Here is an 18,600-nt window from a genome sequence, read left to right on the forward strand (position 1 = left end):
TACATATAATTAGAAATTAATGAATGTGATGATATCACTGTTACGCCAGTGATTGCGGATGCTTGACGATTCATTAATAAAATCAATTTATTGATAAGAAGGACTTAATTATGCATTTAACATGCACTCATTTAAAATTTATATTGAACTGTATCGTTGTGAAAATTTGAGTAATAGTTTGAAATACAATAGAAAATGACATTTGACGTCAAAGTGGGTTTATGATTCGATATAATGTTGCATAGAAAAGTACAAGAAAGCAGAAGTTTTAAAGACATTGCGAGTAAACTATAGAAAATAAAAAAAGGTCCATTTTTTAGAAAAATTAAGTTCCTACAGTAAAAAAAAGCAGTATGGAAACTGACTGAATGGAAACGTAACAGAAGGGGACTTTATTTATCTAATGACAGGACACTTAAATAGAATTTTATAAAAAGTACACCCTTTATTAATTTTTATACCCACTATTATAAAAAAAACTACACATAACACATTTTAAAATCTAGATTAGCACTTCTAATTAGAATCCACTTCATTGTCACAACAATCCATCAAACCTAATAAAATTACAAAAACCACATAAATCGCACGTGCAATATTTTTAATTTGTTAAAAGCTCTTGGAAAAATGGCAATCAGAATGCATTGCCGGCAATTAGCCAGGCCGCGCCTTTTATAATTAAAATTGCATTAAGGCTGCATAGGCAGACGTTAATGATGCTAATGCACTGTTTGACTTTAAAAAAAGCAGACGGACTTGTAATCCAATTTTTAAAATGTTCTAACTCGATTGCCGTTGTATTTGTCTTGTGTTTTAAGATCAAAAAAGGGTTAATAAGTTTGACGTTCGTGGGTTTGTAAAGTTGATAGCTCTAGGTTTTTCGGTTTCCTTTTTTTGGATACTTTTGATGAGTTATTTTTAACAACAATTTTTGTTTGTTTGACGTACAGGATTGGTAGTTTCTTAAGCTATTTATCGTAATTGTTTGTCAATATCTCTAGCACTAACTCTTGCGGTATTTTTTAGTAATGGAATAGATTTCAATGTACCTATCACACCATAAAATAAGATATGCAATCACATACCTTTTTAACTTCTTTAAACAACATTGATATCAAAGAAAAAATAAACTGGACATTCATTTTTCACAGTTGTATAATAACAACAACAAAAATCAAACAAATAAAAATAACAGTAAGTAAGCACAAAGGCATGACCGTAATGATTATTACAATTATAAATCAAAGCCCGAAATTATATCACATAATTACGAGGACAACAATACAACGCCTTCACAATTCAGAGGGTCGCATTCAATATTTGGCGACGCTATAAATTCGAGCATACTGTGCCCGAACAATGAATCTAAATAACCATTAATATGTAATAAATACTATAGGGTAAGGAACAAACAAACAAGTGTTCGAAAGTAACCCTTAAACGCTGGGTATTGTGAAAAGAGACCCGCGCGTGCGAGGGGACAAGTCATCGGCGAATTTTGCCGATGTGCCCCGATGTTTCCCGATTGGTTCCGCTCCAAATGCCGACAGCTGCTGCGTTTCAGATGGGGGTCGCTCTTCATTAGCGAAGCTTGTCTCGTCTCGAGATGGATGTTTGTTTTTGGACAGAAGTGTTGATGGCTAGTTGATGATGTATGAAGTATATTTCGTGGGACATCTGTAGTTTCCCTTTTTCCATTTTTAGTTCTAAATATATCATAACTAGAGTTTAAAAGGTCAAGGAGACATCTTAGTTTGATCGCTTTCTAATTTTAGTCGTAGAGTGTATTGACCCTAAACAGGCTCTTTTCAAACACTGACACAACTTCGTTTAAATAATCCAGAAAAAAATAACTCTTGCAGGACTGTTGTTTTTCTTAAATGTACCTAAACTAGTTCCACTTCATACTAAGTCATAAACAAAGTTGTTTGTAAGATAGTTTTTGGCTGCTGTCCTGAAGATATTTTTAACGCAGGAATTGAATAATAGGAGCATAATAATAATAACTTAATTGTACTGATATCATTCATTTTAGTTACTATTCAAGATCTACATTTAAACGAAACTAAACATCACCGAATAACCTTCCAAATCCTTAATCAAACAGCAACAATACATCAAACAAAACTGAACAACAATAGTTGCGTTTAGTCGCGCCCGCGGATTAGTGAATTGTAAAAAAGATTGGGGTCGAAACGACCCGACGTGTTAATTACGGGGGTTGGGCTTTGAGGGTTGGAGAGATGAAAGTCAATTTGCTACAGGGACATGATACGGCCCATTTCGTTCGAGCGACAAGTGTGGCACCTGCGCGTAGGGCTCTTTATGACCCAAACAATTGTAGGGTTAGAATAGAGTATTGTTTGCGTTGACGATGAGGCTGCGTTTTGTCGCTGCAATGGTTTTGAATAAATTTGTATTGACGTAATGTGTGAGGAAAGTAAGGGCTGTTTTAACATATGGAGTGCTGATTTATAACACAGAGAATAGACATTTTTTATATCTAAAATCATAGAATAACTGGGGATGACGTATTTGAATGCAAAGTTAAACAATCTATGGTAATCTAACTCTTCAAATTACTATCTACTATCATGGTGCTTGAGTTGATACGGCTTTATTTTTGTTAAATTCACGGAAGATGTATTGCACAATATAGTAGGTAAGATGATTTCAGGAGCGAATGAACTGATACGGATAAAGAAGGATTTTATTTGCACTTAAAATTTTCCTTTCATCATAAAAATCTGCCAACGATAAAACTTTAACTGATAACAGTTAAGGATGTGGCTTTCAAATGCAAACTGATGTCACGAATTAGACAATAACTAGAGTAAGATAACTTTTTGTGAACGTATTAAATAAAGATCTGTTTGTCCACAGAGGAAATCAAATTCGGTATCAACCGTTTAGTCAGCGAAAGACCAGAAGAAGAAGAAGAAGAACCCCACCAAGAGCCAAGACCTGAAGGTGTATCTCCAGCATCACGCTGCGGTAGTCCCTGCTGGGCACCATCACCACAATCCCCAAGATCTGTTCGTTCTTCTTCCCCTGAACTCGAAGTGGATTCTCCTCCATCGTCTCCCAGAAGACCCCCAGATACTTCGCCCCCACCTAAAAGATCAGAAGCTTTTTCCGTCAGCGCTTTACTGAGACCTGATGCACCACGAGCTCAACCACAAAGACCTTTCTTATACCCCCCTTCACCTTTCGCGGAGTTTCTACGAGACGCTGGCAGCTTAGGTCTCCCTGTATGGCCTGGATACAGTAACTTATACCTTCACGCTGTACAAGCTGCCGGTCCTGAACTGTTGAGACTTCGGGCAGCTGTTCTCGGTGCCCCTGGACCTCTCCCAAGACCGTTACCAATAGGAGACGTGTACTCTTGTGTAAAATGTGAAAAAATGTTCAGTACCCCTCATGGATTGGAAGTACATGCCAGAAGGTCCCATAATGGCAAGCGGCCGTTTGCTTGTGAGCTATGCAGCAAGACTTTTGGACATGAGATCAGTCTCAGTCAACATAGGTAAGATCTATAATACTTTATGGATGTCTATAAAATTTGATAAGATTGTAAGATTTCTATTGATGTTTGCAAAACCTTGATTAGCTAATTGCAATCGTAAATATTTCGCCTTAGCGCCAGAAAATGACGCAACGACTCGTAAATCAAATACCTTTTTTAACATAGGACATATCCAGTTGGGTAATAAACACAGCTACACCAAACCAGAAACTAAGAACTGAGTTTGAAATTAATAATCTTTTGGTCTCGAGCCTTAAGAAGAATTTGGATTAAACTTTTCTATGCATAATAATTTATAAGTTTTGCAATGTGAAATACATGATCAGCGCTCCTTTTTTGTTCTAGGGCTGTCCACAGTGTAGAAAAAGTGTTCGAATGCAAACAATGTGGTAAGACCTTCAAGCGGTCGAGCACCCTTTCCACGCACCTGCTCATCCATTCGGACACCAGACCCTACCCGTGCCAGTACTGTGGGAAACGGTTTCATCAGAAATCTGACATGAAGAAACATACTTATATTCATACTGGTAAGTTTTACTAATAAGTTTGACATTCAACGATTTAAGAGGGAATGGTCCGATGCTCTCTTAAATACTTTATTTTATTTACTTAGTGATTCAGAGCAAGTTCCTTTTTTATTAACGAATGGCCATGTGTGCACAGCAAAACAGATTATTTTAATTGAAAAAATGTCTCGAATATATCCCGCTATCTGAGTTTCAAACGTATCTACCTCTATTACTGGAAATAAATGCGTCTTTCAGCTAAAATCCCAGAATATACAAATAATATCATGAACCGAAAATACATAGTCTAGTAACAGTCTACGAAAACACAAACAAAGCATAAAATGCTTTACTGAAACGTAAATATTTAATTTAAGGTAACACTATTGTTTACATAACAATCAAGTGCAGAAGTGAGAACGGTCAGGTGAAATCGCTATAGCACTTGTGGGGAAACCCGAGAATCTTATGCGCGGAGTAAAATGTTTGAGACTGGAAACAGACCGCACCATCTTACATTCATGAAAAGACTTTGAAACGCTAAGGTCGACGAACTGAACGACATTAGGCATGATGAGAATTTTGAGAGGGATTTTGTTGAACAAGATTTCTGGATTTTTGTTTTGAAGGTTTTATTTGCATGGCAGAGTACATACACTTATGACAATGTATGTACAGCGTAATGTCCATTCTTCTATCTAGAGACCATCTACTAATCATCAGACAGACTCATCAGAAGTGTGCATTTTGTCAACTAAATTATTTTTTGTCTGTTCTATTGTGTGCAACCCCATGGGATCATCGACCACATAATGAGTTAAACTTATTAAAATCTAATAAATATAAAAAATGTTTGGTCTCTGCTTATCCCTACAAGAAAAAGGCGTGATATTATGAACTCAAAATATAAAAACAAAATCAAAATTAAAATGAATAAACACGACTATTTTAATAATTAAAATCCTGTTGTTGTTCCTGTTATACGATGCATTTGGAATTTTATAATAATTCGGAATGCATCGTAACAGGAAAGGACATGAATACAACTTAATGAAACGCTACGTCAGGGTTAGGTAACAAATTAATTTTTATTATAAGGAAGTAGGTTCATTTTCATTGCTTTTTGTACTAAAAAAGCAACGAAATAAGTTTGCTTTCAGGTTCATATAATTAATTAATATTACTTTGTATATTTCGTAAATCGTAAATAGTAGTAAGTAAGGCACTGTTTGATTGGGCAATATAAAATATTTTTTTTTTTATTGATTTCGATTATCCGATACATTCATGATTCTTATTTTACTATAAAAATTTCAAACGATTTTAAACAATAAATATTCTACTTAACAAATTCTCTTCTTTGAGCAGTACTTATCAAATTCACGTCAAAGTAATTCAAGTCACCTGAAAGTTTTGATACTAATTTACATCGAATTCTTAGCAAAGTACATCCCGTCGTCCCCTCCCGTGTGTAACCCTATAGCGGTATAATGTAACCACAGTATTACGCGATTATTATAAAACAAGCTTCTCGCCTTGTCTTACATTAATTATGCGAAGGGCTGTTAAGATGTTTTGACAACACTTTGAATTATGTAAGTCAGTGAGGAAGTGTTGCTACGAATTATCGTCATTGGATTTTGGTTAATTTGTGTTGAGTTCCAACCCTTGTTTTCTATGGTTTATTTTGACTTATTTGCTGTCAAGAGTCTTTGCTGAGGAGATCAAAACACTTACAAATCTCTATTGTTTTTAATTTCGTAGTCCTCACTCAATTTCATGCTATTATGAATTTAAAATCAATATTTTTGGCAAGCGTTTTTCAAATGTACCCCTAGGAAAGAAAACGTCTATGTCAAAAACAGCAATACTTCAATTCTCTTGCTTGTTAAAATATCAACATGTATCAACAACTGTTATTAAAAAGCACTTGTCTCACAGCAGGTTACAATTTCATCCTCACAATAATATTGATTTCATAAAATAATAAGTATTCAGTCTAGAAAAGATACGTTACGATAAGATCAGTTTCAAATTCACTACGTTTCACAAGTACATAGTGAAAAGCTTCCCTTACAGTTAAAAAGACATCTCCTTGCGAGTACCTACAGTGCTCCCCAGTTCATTTAAGATAAGGGTGGGGGTTCCGTAGTCTGTGATTCAGACGCATAGATTCGCCGTTTTCATGGCTTTGACAGTGAGTGCGAGGGAGAGAACAATATAATTTACAATAAGAGTAACAGGGATGCAGCAGAAGGGTTGGGTTAGTTATTGGGCACATGTTTCTGCTATAGGGTGGTCTGCAGATAGTGATGAATAAATTTTCATATGAAATTTTCCAGTGAAAATTTAAAATAGATTCGCTTTTTTTTCAAAGTACAACACAGCAACTTAAAGATCAATTTAGAGCCCTAAGTTGCTTTTACAAAAATTTGCCAACAGATTAAATATCATAAAGTGGCTTTTGATATTTAACCTGCGACTACAAATATAAAAGTGACAAATTGAAAGAAAATGTGTTATTTGCAAATGTTAAACTGTTATACGGTACTTACCTATTATAATTGGTGTTACTGGCGCTAAAAGATGTGCTATCAACAAAGTTTCCTTGTAACCTTCCATGTAACAATCACCCGCATAATACATCTAGTCACAAGTTGAAATAAATTAAACCACGTTTCACACCTGATCCACCCTACTACCCTCAACGTATAAATTATTAACGATATCAACTTAGCAAATAGTTGCCCGAACGGCATTTTAATCAGTGTCCCGGCTTCCAAACTTCTTGATTAATGTACGCCCAACACAATTTATCGTCGAAATTTTATTTATAATTACGCCAGCTAAATTAAATGGGTGATTAGTCAACGTCGAGGACCGGTTCGCGATTTGTCACCTCAAGAACTTGGGTGAATTTGACTGTAATTGGGCCCAGAAGTTTAACCTTACCTGCATTTAGCGCCAGTTTCGGAGTTAATAGTTTAAAGTTAGTGGCTATTAATTGAGGTTGATTATTCATGGAACTAGAATACATTAAGCTATGTGACTTCCATTGCATAGTGTAACAATGGACTGAAACAATATAACAATAATGTAAAAGTAATAAGGACCTAATGCAGCTCCCTGGGGAACACCATTACCATTTCAATGCAATTCTTAACAAAGTAATTTTCTCATCAAAATATAACGGACCCATTTCCCGAGATTAAGAAAACAAAAATAAAAAAATAGCAATACAATTACCTAGCCGTCTATCACTCCATCTCATGAATGTTTGATTCACTCAAAGGCTCAGTTGAAGTATTTTTTAAAACTCTTCCTTCTCTTAATTAGTCGGGGAATAAACAAGCGGCACATTAGCTCTCGAAATAATTACACAGCGGCTGTTTCCTGGCCTCTTTTGTTTTTATTTTCTTTTTTTAGCCTACATTACTACCCCGGGCTCGGTTTGCGGTGAAGAATTTAAAAAGCATTTGCAAAATTAGTTTGGTTTGAGATAGCATTTAAAATGCAATTAAAATGTAAAGCCCGGAATTGAACGCGGAAGCAACTTTTGCGCTAATAGTGACCTTTAAAGTTTCTCAAATTGTATTACATCCTAACTTTCGCAATAGAATACTTCATATGCCTGCCTGTAAGTATGTTTGGTGCTGAACAAACTTACATTATTGCAATAATACTGTCAAGATGATTAACCTCACGAAAAAGATATCTTAGATAGACATAATCTTAGATGAACTTGTAAAAAAATACACCCTTGACTACACAAAAAGAAACCAGTTAAAACGAAAAAAGATTCTCAGAAAAAGATTTCAAAGAACGAAATGAAAGGCATAAAACACTTCATAATTGTTTCAGCCGAGCCAAATGTTCTTAACTTCTGTTCACAGCCCCTTTGATTACTTTTTAAAGCCTTTTCGCACTCAAAAATAGCAAAGAGACATCGTCAGAGTCCAAAGAGGCTTGCTATCGTGTAATTGGATTCGTAAGGAGCAATTTCATGTCGAAATTGTAGCAGAATGCAAATGAGAAAAAACGCCCTTGATTTTTCTTTGTATAAAGACTTTATAATTGTTAGAATTGTTTTTGCTTTAAGCGATTTTAATAAGACTGTTTTAGCAGAAAAAATAGAACAATGTGAACAAATAAAATTGTATTAATTTTCTTAGATCAATAATATAAATCTTCAGTCGACAAATGAATGAACACGTAATAGCAAAGTACTAACTCACTCTTTATAAACACTAAACTAACGGAGTTAAAAAGATGTTTGTGCTCTTAATTACGTTGTAGTACGTATCACGTTTTACAAAACAACCAGGAAACAAAACACGTGATGCAATTAAAATATTTTGGCATAATTTAATTAACATCGACTAAAATAACAGTCCTTAATTTTATCACAAACGCAGTCAATGTCAAACAATTTGAAACAAAACAAAAACTGAACATAAAAGTAACTGTCCAATCTCTCGAAACCAATTCTTCTTACAAGATTCAGGACTTCAAGTATTCCGTCCACACAACTTGGGGGGGAGGAAATCTAAGCGGTCCATAAGGAAAGGGGGGGTCCGAGGGTGAGGATGGTGTCGCTGCCCGGGGGGACTGAATCAAGGAGTGCTACGTGCTTTGGATTTAATTAAGGATCTGGATCTTGGAATCCTTCGATTTTAGTGGCGTTTTCTTTTAATACCTTAAAACGTTTTATTAAAATGGAATTATGTGAGGACTCGGGTTTGTGTGATAGCAATATTAATTGGGGATTTTCAATTTACGAGTAAATTGTTTTGCGGTTAATAGTGAGTAATGTTGAATTACTAATATTAAATACAATACAAATATGTATTATATTTATTACATCATTATTGTCATTTGTTGTCTACAGATGTCATTCACTAAATAACAAGGAAAATGATGTCACTACTTCTTTAAATCCTTTAGTCTGTTTTAAACTTAAATCGTTAGTTACATCTTTTTCTTTTATAGTCCTCTATAATATAACCTTATAAGACAGAGCTTGAGCATATAGCTTTTGCTATACTTATATTATTCTATCTTATCTTACAACTAAGTTCACTTCTCAACATCAACTCCAGACATCACAAACCAGATTTATATTATATATTTTTTCCACACGCAACACGATCTCACAGGGGATGCCAGCAAAAAAAATCAGTTGCGAGATTTTTTTCTCACGCGAAAAAATGACACTTGAATTTGTATGCCGGGAGGTCGCCTCACTCCCATATAATATTAGACACTCCCAAGAGAGGAGGATAATTAAATTAATGTCCTCGGCCCTCTTTTGCCCCACGTTTCGTAGCCAGTAATCCGACACCTGCATTATTTTCACTCAGGATCGTTGTACTTTTATTTTCTTGTTTTGTTTGTGAGAAAGAATCGTCCAGTCGAGTTTTAGGTTTTGTAGGATTTGACCTTTTGTTTTGATTGGGTCTAGATCATGTTTAGATCTCGTTCGTATTGATTCGAGAGTTTTCTGTCTGTTACGTCCTATTTTTATGAATTCAGTTATACTGGTGTCATTATGAAATTTTGAAACCAAGATGTTAAGCAGAAAACACACAACTTTATACTTTGAACTTCCGCCTTGCACGCTTTATATCGATTATCACATTGGAGTAGACACGATTGTAAATAGCAACTTGGTTTGTTTGATATTTGAGCGCAATAGCTCAAAGTTCATACAGTTGGATACAAAAGTCATCATTACCACTGTAACTTAACTCCAACCGTACAAACAATCAAAAAACGTAATCCCAATCCAATCACATCAACAAACATTTTACCAAATCCATTACTAAAATTTAAAACTACCCGCAAGTAAAATCAAACCGCACCTTCCATCTATCACTCATAACGATGAACCACTTAAGTGATCTAGCGATCGCCGCGTGGCCGACGCACGCGCCTGTAATTCAATAAACACATTATCACGATTACGCTAGGGCGCACGGAACGACCCGAGCGCCCCCGAAGTACTCCCGAAGGGACGACAGATTTCGTCGGGTAATTTCGGCTATATTAATGATTAGTTCTTTATTCTAATTTGTAGTGATGCAGATGAAAATGGTCAGTTTTGGTCATGATTTATGCGCTTGTAGCACAGACCCCTGTTTATAAAACATCCTACCGCTACTCCACATTGCAGTGGGAGTATCTTTATTCCCAAAATCTCGGAAACTTGCTTTACAATCCCATACGAACTTATACAACATGGTTCTTGGTAAAAATACCTATTTATCAACACATGATTAACCTCAAAAAGCTACCAGTTTGTATAAAAATCCGACCAAACAAATGAACGGAATGATCCAAAATTATTTCAACCTACCATTGCATTCGATTTAATGCACGAACACATTACAATGAAAACCATACTAAAACAATATCTCATTAAAAGCACAACTAAATTCATTGTTATTTAACAAGGCTGCTTATAAAAAAGTTATCGCCCGCACCACACATCCTGTTGTAAATCCATTACTACTTATTAATGGAGTTTGTGAACATATAATTGCGATGCATGATCCTACACTGGGATGATGATGATGTTTGTATAGACATCCATATGAGGTTCTTTAACGAAAAAAAGACATGATTATTTTGATAAAAATGCAAAGAGAATGGAAAAATAATAATGATTTTATTTAGTACAGATTCGTCGTTATATTTTTATGTTTTAAAAATAAGTTAAACTGTCCATTTTGTTAAGTAAAATTGTATTCAAAATTGGCTCAATTCAAATATTGTCCGATCAAAGGATGATGAGATAAGACCAAGATTAAACCGTTTGGTAGTGGTTAATGATCAGATTTCTAATTATAGTATACTATACTATAGAATTGTGTGTTTATATATAAGTAGTTAATAGAATTGTGTTTAGAAAATATAGTTTTTTATATCTGTAAATAAAAATCGCTCCTATTGTTCATAAATAAATCACAAAAAGTCATGCAATTATTTTAATTTCCTTGTACAATAAACGGTTTCTACATAAGTGCGTATACGTGCCACTGTTGCAATAGGTACGCTTATTAGCACTCAGTGCACTTTAGGCACTATAAAGAGCTTTAGGCACTATAAAGTGCTTTAGGTACAGCGTTATATCAGTTTTGCAGCCTAACAATATACCTAATCGAAGTCTGGTAGCGTAGTATATGGTAATAAGCTCGCCCTCTATTTCATGGAACTAACATTATTAATGGCAAAACGTGGGTATTTCCTTCACCTCTGCCTACACCTTCGAGAATAAAAGGCATGATATTATGTATGTATTTAGTATTAGGTATAGTCAAGGCTCATTTTCACTTGTTGGTCGTTTTACCGTAAACGGGGAGTCCCCGAAATTGAAATGTACCATTGATATTGCAGTCAATATGTCGGAAGTGGGTATACCCAATATCTTTAATACCTATATTTAAATAATTACTTGTATACCTTCTGGTATGGCGTAATATTACAATTAAAAATATATAAATTTAGTTTCAGTGACTGTCGGTCATGACATAGCCTATTTTATAAAAGAATACGTAGTGATTGCATTTCCCCCACACAAATCTATATATGTATAATCGACATGTGTCTTCCAAAAACATTAAAATATCAAGAACGAAAAATTAAACTCACGTTCCATTCGATTTTCAAACAAGCCGCGGGTATAAAATCAAATTATCTGTATTTTGATTGGCCAGCGCTTCGCTTCGCGCGCTTTCCGAGTGTTTTGATTTGCCGGTGCGACAATGGCGCCAGTTGTCCAAGTGTTTTAGCAAACCTACGCTTGCCAAGAAAACAAAACAACGCTACAGGAAATTAAACTCTATTCCATACTACAAGGGTTCAAAATGCCATAGTTAGATGTTTGCTCGTGGGTAGTGATGTGCTGTGCGCAGCGAGTGCAATTTGAGTGTTAAAATAATACTGACAAATGTGATGCATTTGTTGAAATAATACAAAATCGTGTTAGGTCAAAATGTTGATTGTTTTTTTACTCTTTTCACAAGTGAATTTTGGTTGTATTGACATTGATTGGTAATTTAATGATCACCGGGAACCTAATATTTTGCTTATATGGCGTTTACGTTAAGGTTGTATAGTTAATTGTACTTATATGAACTAATTAATAATTAATAAGCTTATTTAAAAACAATGTATCTGAAAAAAAAGTATCCCTAACCCGAAATTTGCCAGCGTGGTGGACTCATCGCCTCACTCCGGGACACCTTCATTACGGGAGGGGATCCTTACCCAGCAGTGGGACTTCTCGACTTAAAATTTATCAAAGCACAAATTCATATCAATTTGCAAAAATATAATTTATCAATGTAATTCTTTTAAATTCCCATCTTGCATCTCACAAACAGCTTACAATACATTTACGAAAACGGATTAAAAAATAATAACGCATAAAAATCATTTTACAATAAAGCAGGTACTACACTATAATCTTGAACTAATGACGCGAGTGCACATGGCGTCAAATATCATAGAGTATTATAGAGGAATTATGCAAAGCCAGTGATCTGTCCTGCCGCCACGATCCCCAATAACTGTCATATTAGATTTATAGATGTAATACCGCGATTAAACCCTTATAGTGTGAATCGAAGTGGTTTAGAGTCGTACGCATTTATATTGACGATGGTCTTTGATAAATTGAATCTTAGGGATGATAAAATTAATATACGTATGTAGGTAGTAGTACTTTTGTAGTTGAACAAGCTTTTAAGTTGCAACAATAGTAAATTTAATTAATTTTTCAGTACTTCTTGAAATTATAACGTTGCTTTCATGAGTTAGTTGTATGATACAGAGCTTTCTTAATATGCTAAGCTTTGTCAAAACTAAAAAAGGTAAATAACAACAAAAATGCACTTTCACTTATGTAATGCATAATTAAAAACCTATTTTTCAAACATTTATTGCAAGTTTTGTAATTCGTATAACCTATATTGTTACATTTGCTATGACTCTCTCTCTACCGGTAATTACTGCAGTATCCACGTGTCATATCCGTATTATCATCATTTTCACAACTACTTATAACATCCAACTAATTTATACCGACTTTCTATAAAAACCACACGACAACATTCAATCAACATCCCATCTTACACTCGCACTTAAATTCCCATCACTATAACTCGATCTGCACTAATACTCGTTATCCGGCGAAACGATGCCCAACCCTATCACTATTGTCTTGCACTTGAGTGTCAATTTATTGTAGTCGGCCATATTTTTATTATTGGATTTGATGTGCGGATTATGGGTATGTCAATGAATATAAAATTTATGGTCCTTGTTGTTCATTGGAGGTTATTGTTTTGAAGTAAATGGTGGATTGTTATGGACACGTAAGTATCTAGTAACGAATTTATAGGAATATGGTGATAAACGCAGAGTCTAATTTTCTTATTCTCCTGCTGTATTTTTTGGTATTAGAAGGTCGTCCAAGTATCACTACTAATTTTTTTAAGTTGTAGTTAGAGCACTTAAATAATGACTGTAACTAATGTTCACTGCAGTAAATAATTGTCGCATGATCATAAAATAAGATTTTACAGCAAATACGAGACAAAATTACCGTTAAAAATTACATCGCTGACGATGTTTCTTTAGAAATCGATTATTATCGATTCTACTAATAAAAATAACGGTAGAAGGCGTGATTTTATGTATGTATGTATGTATAACACTTTGATTAAATACTCCAATAAAAACTACAACACTTATATATTTGCTTACAAAGTAAATAACATAATATTACTTTACATACATAAGTATCTAATCTCCTGTAAATAAAAACGGTTGTTACACTTGACAATTAGATCACTTGTCAAGCACTTACTTCAAGAGCACTTCAAAGCACTCGGTAGTGCTGAAGAGCCCTTTACATTATGTCCGCCACTTGGTAAATAAATATTTATTAATTGTTTACGAAAATATTATTGTGAGTGTAAGTTTTAAGGGATGGGTTACTAGAGTAGGTAGTATATAGTGATTTTTAGGTAACTAAAGGAGTAGTGTTATAGTTTGTATTCAATTAAGTTTTGTGTGATATATTATATTATAATATTAATTTAGGTTTTTGTTTAACTTATTAAACCACATTTTTGTGTTTTGTTATTTATTAACCTAAACACTTATTTCAAAGGTCTCTTTTTATAAACTTTTTATAAAAATCGTACTTAAAGATCTAAAACATGAAAAAAAATGATACGAATCTTTCTATAATTTTATTAGCTTGTAGCGGCTTCCTCTACTACTACAAAACAATTTAATAGCATTTAATATTGTAACTACGAGCACATTAAAAGAATTTTCAGAAGCATAAACTCCTCTTTTCACTTCTAACAGACCCAAGAATACTCAGTACATTCAGATTGAATACGGCCCCCAAAACAAAAGACAAAGTCCGACAAACATCAATTGTCACCGAGCAATAAGCGCGGTGACTCTCACATTCTTACGTCACACGGAACTACGAAAAGGGGACACTGACAACGATTTTTGGAGTTCACTAAGTGATTTTAGTTTTTAACCTACTGCAAAAGTGGAAGACGTTCTCCATTTGTCGGCATTTTAATGTAGCCGGTGGTCTAGTGCTGGTGTAAGAGTAAAAATTGTAAATATGATAAGGAGGTTTTCTATTGTGACTCATATATAAACGAAATCTAGAGTAAGGTTAACTTCAAGTGTCATAAAAAATGTGAAAAGGTTGCGTACAACTTGTACTTTAATTCCTTAACATGAAAATAGATTTGATCCGTGGTATTAAGCTCGTAAAAAAATCATGACGTATAACAATATTATAATAATATAACTTAAAGACAGTCAAGATTAGTATCTTTCAAATGGCTAAATTTTATAGTTGTTGTTTGAATTGAAACCAAACCTAGGCGAATACGACACGTCTTAAAAAAAATATCCAAAAAAGATCTCTACATCTATACTCTCATCCAAAGCTCACTCCATAATGACAATACACTACTGGACCGCCAATCTCCAAGGTCTTACCCTAAAAATCCAAAATTCCTGCGTCAAACACGTCGCAATAAACGTAGTGACAGCGGCATTCCGGCCGGCAATCCGGCCCGGTCCGGCAATCTGCCGCATTCCCGTGAAACTGACCGACATTGTGGAGGCTGTTTGTGATTATAGATTTTGTTGGCGTCTTTGGCCTTTGAATGAAGTAGATCATTCTTATAGAAGAAATTTCGTCTCTATTGCTGTTAAAATTTTAACAATAGCGGAATTTGACAATTTGGAATAAAAAAAGAATCAAAAAAATCTTTGTCCCTGTTGCTGTTGAAATCCCAACAATAATGGAATTTGACGATGTGGATGATAACATTTGCTGAAAAAAAATGGTGAATAGTGTCTGTCTGATAGTTCCGCCGCTTTTTCCACTTTTACTTGTATTTCATTTGGGATGTAGCCTTTTAATACATGGTGCTAATTTCTTTTGAAATCAAATTCTGTGACTCAACAGTTCAGTAAGTCAACTGTCGATAATAAATGTAATAAGCAGTATAAATTTACACTCAAAGCATAATCAATAGTGATTATGAATACGATTACGAATAAAGAAATTTAGATCACGAACTTAATAACAGTGATAATCAAGAATCAGCAAGAATCCTCTTCATTTCGAAAACCAACAAAATTGAGAGGAACATTCTATATTTTCCCATGAGTAGCCACCCTCTCGAGCGGCGAGGGGAGAGGGGTGGAATTAACGAATTTGTCAACTGTCAGCGTAGGACCTTATGAGTTTTTCTTAGGGGCATGATGATTTTCACCCAGCTATGTCAATTATACCGTAACTTGTTTCATTGGGGGTGATTAAAACGGCCCATTTGTCTTTACAGTTTGAGGGGTGGTTTAGACGTTAAGTAGAGGTAGTTTAGATGTTGAGCTGTCTTGTCGAAGACGAAATTTGTAAGACATGATATTGACTGTGCTGAATAATACATTTATTTATACACCATATTACATGTATACAGGATCTAACTAAATATTTTTGTGTAATTTTCTTTTGTGCGAAAATGACTGAACTTTTCTCTTTGTCTTATTCAGCAATTAATTTATTCAAATGGTGTATTTACTGAACCTTGTACGACTACGATAGTAATAATCATAAATCCTATGATTCATAATCCATAAAGCTTGACGTAAACAGTTCAAAAGCCAAGACAACGTCAAAATGATAGCACGTAAAAACCCATCACGTATGAAACGTAAAAACTTGCTTATGTAAGCAAAGAGGCCGCTAGCCGCTACAGTAAATCTTACTCGTAAGTGGCATTTACACAACACATATATTTGGAATAAGAGGCAAACCGTAAATGTCTAGTTCAGTGCCGTTATGTGACCCCCAGTTTAAGTTTTGTTCGAACAACTCCGAATAATGCGAAATTGTTCGCGAAGAATTTCGGATTAATCTTTTAAGGATGTGGGATGGAGCTGTGATTAAGGGACTCAAGTTCTAGATACAAAGAGTAGGGAATGATTTCATTATAATTAAATAATATGATAGTTAAAATCGAACTCTAGATAGAGAGATTCTTAAGATTCTGAAAACAATTTCAATCGTAACTTAAGAATGATGTCCAAAGCAATCCCTATTTGTACTTACGTATATTGTAGTCGAGTACCTTCAACTTCAATGAAGTAAATCGTATAAGAATCCATTCTAGTATTACCAAAAGATTTTCTCTGTAACATCTCAACTACGAAAATCGACGATCCAAAGCAATTTGATTTTTTCTCCCCCGAAGTATTGAAAAAACATTTTTTCCTCTCTCAATTTATTATCTAACAATTACAAAGCAGTTTTCCTCAACAAAAACCGTTGTGAATTTAGTTTTGTTTGCCCTTACAAGATGGCGGGTGTTTGCTGAGATCTTGTGGCAAGATTGTGCCGTTGCCAATTTTCCATTAGAAGCGAGAATCTAGTGTTGTGATAGAATGTCGAGAGATTGAATCGTTGTTACTCATGTTTTTAGAGGCTAGAGGTTTGTTTGCTCAATCAAAATTCTGGAGATTGCTCCTTCGATGGATTCTCAAAGTGGTTAGGTACGTTTCGGGTTGTAGATTGTTACTTATACAAACATAGTTCTTGGAAACACTAAGTTTATTTGCACTGAACGTACTTTAAAGTACTTATCTTCAATCAAGATTTACTTCTACAGTCACTTAAATCCAAGCGGTATCTACAAAAACAATATCACACGTTATCTAACAAAATAGTCCGATAAAAACATTATCTCCATCAATTCTGTCTGTTAAAACGTCTAACATGTATATACGGTCATCCCTCCTAAGGGGGGTTGGGGTGGCACGTGGCTCGTAAACCGGGATTCTCCGGGAGAAAATCCGCACTTCAGTAGCGACCTCGGTAATCACGCCGGCATCTCAGACCGTGTGGATTTGTTGAGATATAACGGTATATGGACGGCTATGTATAGCTGGATCAGCACAAATGTTACGCTTCAGCCGTTTTCTGCGCAGCTTTTTTGTTGTAAGATTTTTGTCTCTTGTGATTGGAAGTTTTTGGTGAACAGTTTTAAAAGGCTTTATACTGGACCGTCAGTTATAGTATGAGATTGCAACAAAAAAAAGTTGCATTTCTGTTAAGTGTGTGTAATATTAAGCCCTCAACTGGAACTCAACTGAAGAACTTATTGTGGGTACCCTTTAAAGAATTACAATTTACGGAGAAACAAACCATGCCCAGCAATGCAAGAAAAAACCCTCAAAAAAATGCCTTAAAACTTACTCTGGAAACCAACCTTCAAATGTACATTATTTTGACATTTCACTTACGTGAATAAGCCATCTTAAATATGACAAATGAAGCCTTCCAATTGTCAGTATTACTTTTGATATAAAGTTCTTCCTCCTTTGACACATAATTCTTGCAATTTAATGCGTCAATGCAGAACTAATTTAAGGTCATCATAATGAAGGAGTGTGATCATAAGCAACAAGTACATTCTGTAATCGTGGAAGGTCATAGCGATTAAGAAGGTCGCCATGCCATTACTGATGCAATGGATCTTATTACTTCGATTTCCAAAGGATAACAAAGAAGTGTGCTGTAATTTCTGTTCTTGTCATTTCGAGCGTTAATTTTTATAGATAGCTTTGCTTGCTCATAACCCAATCCGCATCGCCTATACAAGTACTTCCGTGACTCAGTCTACATTGGCTATAGATATATGGTTCATGTTATGTCACTGTCAAAACTTCAAGGAAAGACTAGTACTTTTGAAGCTTTTTTTCTGGTACTAAAGCATTTTTTTATGATACTACAACACGGCCCAGTTTCATCAAAATCTGATTAGTAGTTTTCACGTGAAGAATTATCCATCCAGGCAATGATTTTTTGTAATGTATACTTAACTAGTGTAAACATTATTATAACTACCTGGGTGTATGCGTTTTTAAACTGAAACTGGCCTAATGTTGTTTTTTTTATGAGATATCTTTTGCAAAAAAATGGCTGTATTTTTAAATCTAGCTGCTCTTCCTCTCATCCCT

General features: G+C 34.7%; 1 protein-coding gene across 1 annotated transcript in view; it reads left to right on the forward strand.

The window, feature by feature from the left end:
- The window catches only part of sens-2 (zinc finger transcription factor senseless-2), a 66,049-nt gene that overhangs the window by 34,018 nt on the left and 13,431 nt on the right, over positions 1-18,600 (forward strand). Inside the window, exons 3-4 of the mRNA XM_076135831.1 lie at positions 2,884-3,526; positions 3,872-4,053. Coding sequence (XP_075991946.1) covers positions 2,884-3,526; positions 3,872-4,053 — 825 coding nt within the window. The remainder of the gene's footprint in view (positions 1-2,883; positions 3,527-3,871; positions 4,054-18,600) is intronic.

The sequence above is a fragment of the Anticarsia gemmatalis genome, chromosome 3 (genome assembly GCF_050436995.1).
Source record: "Anticarsia gemmatalis isolate Benzon Research Colony breed Stoneville strain chromosome 3, ilAntGemm2 primary, whole genome shotgun sequence".
Lineage (NCBI taxonomy): Eukaryota > Metazoa > Arthropoda > Insecta > Lepidoptera > Erebidae > Anticarsia > Anticarsia gemmatalis.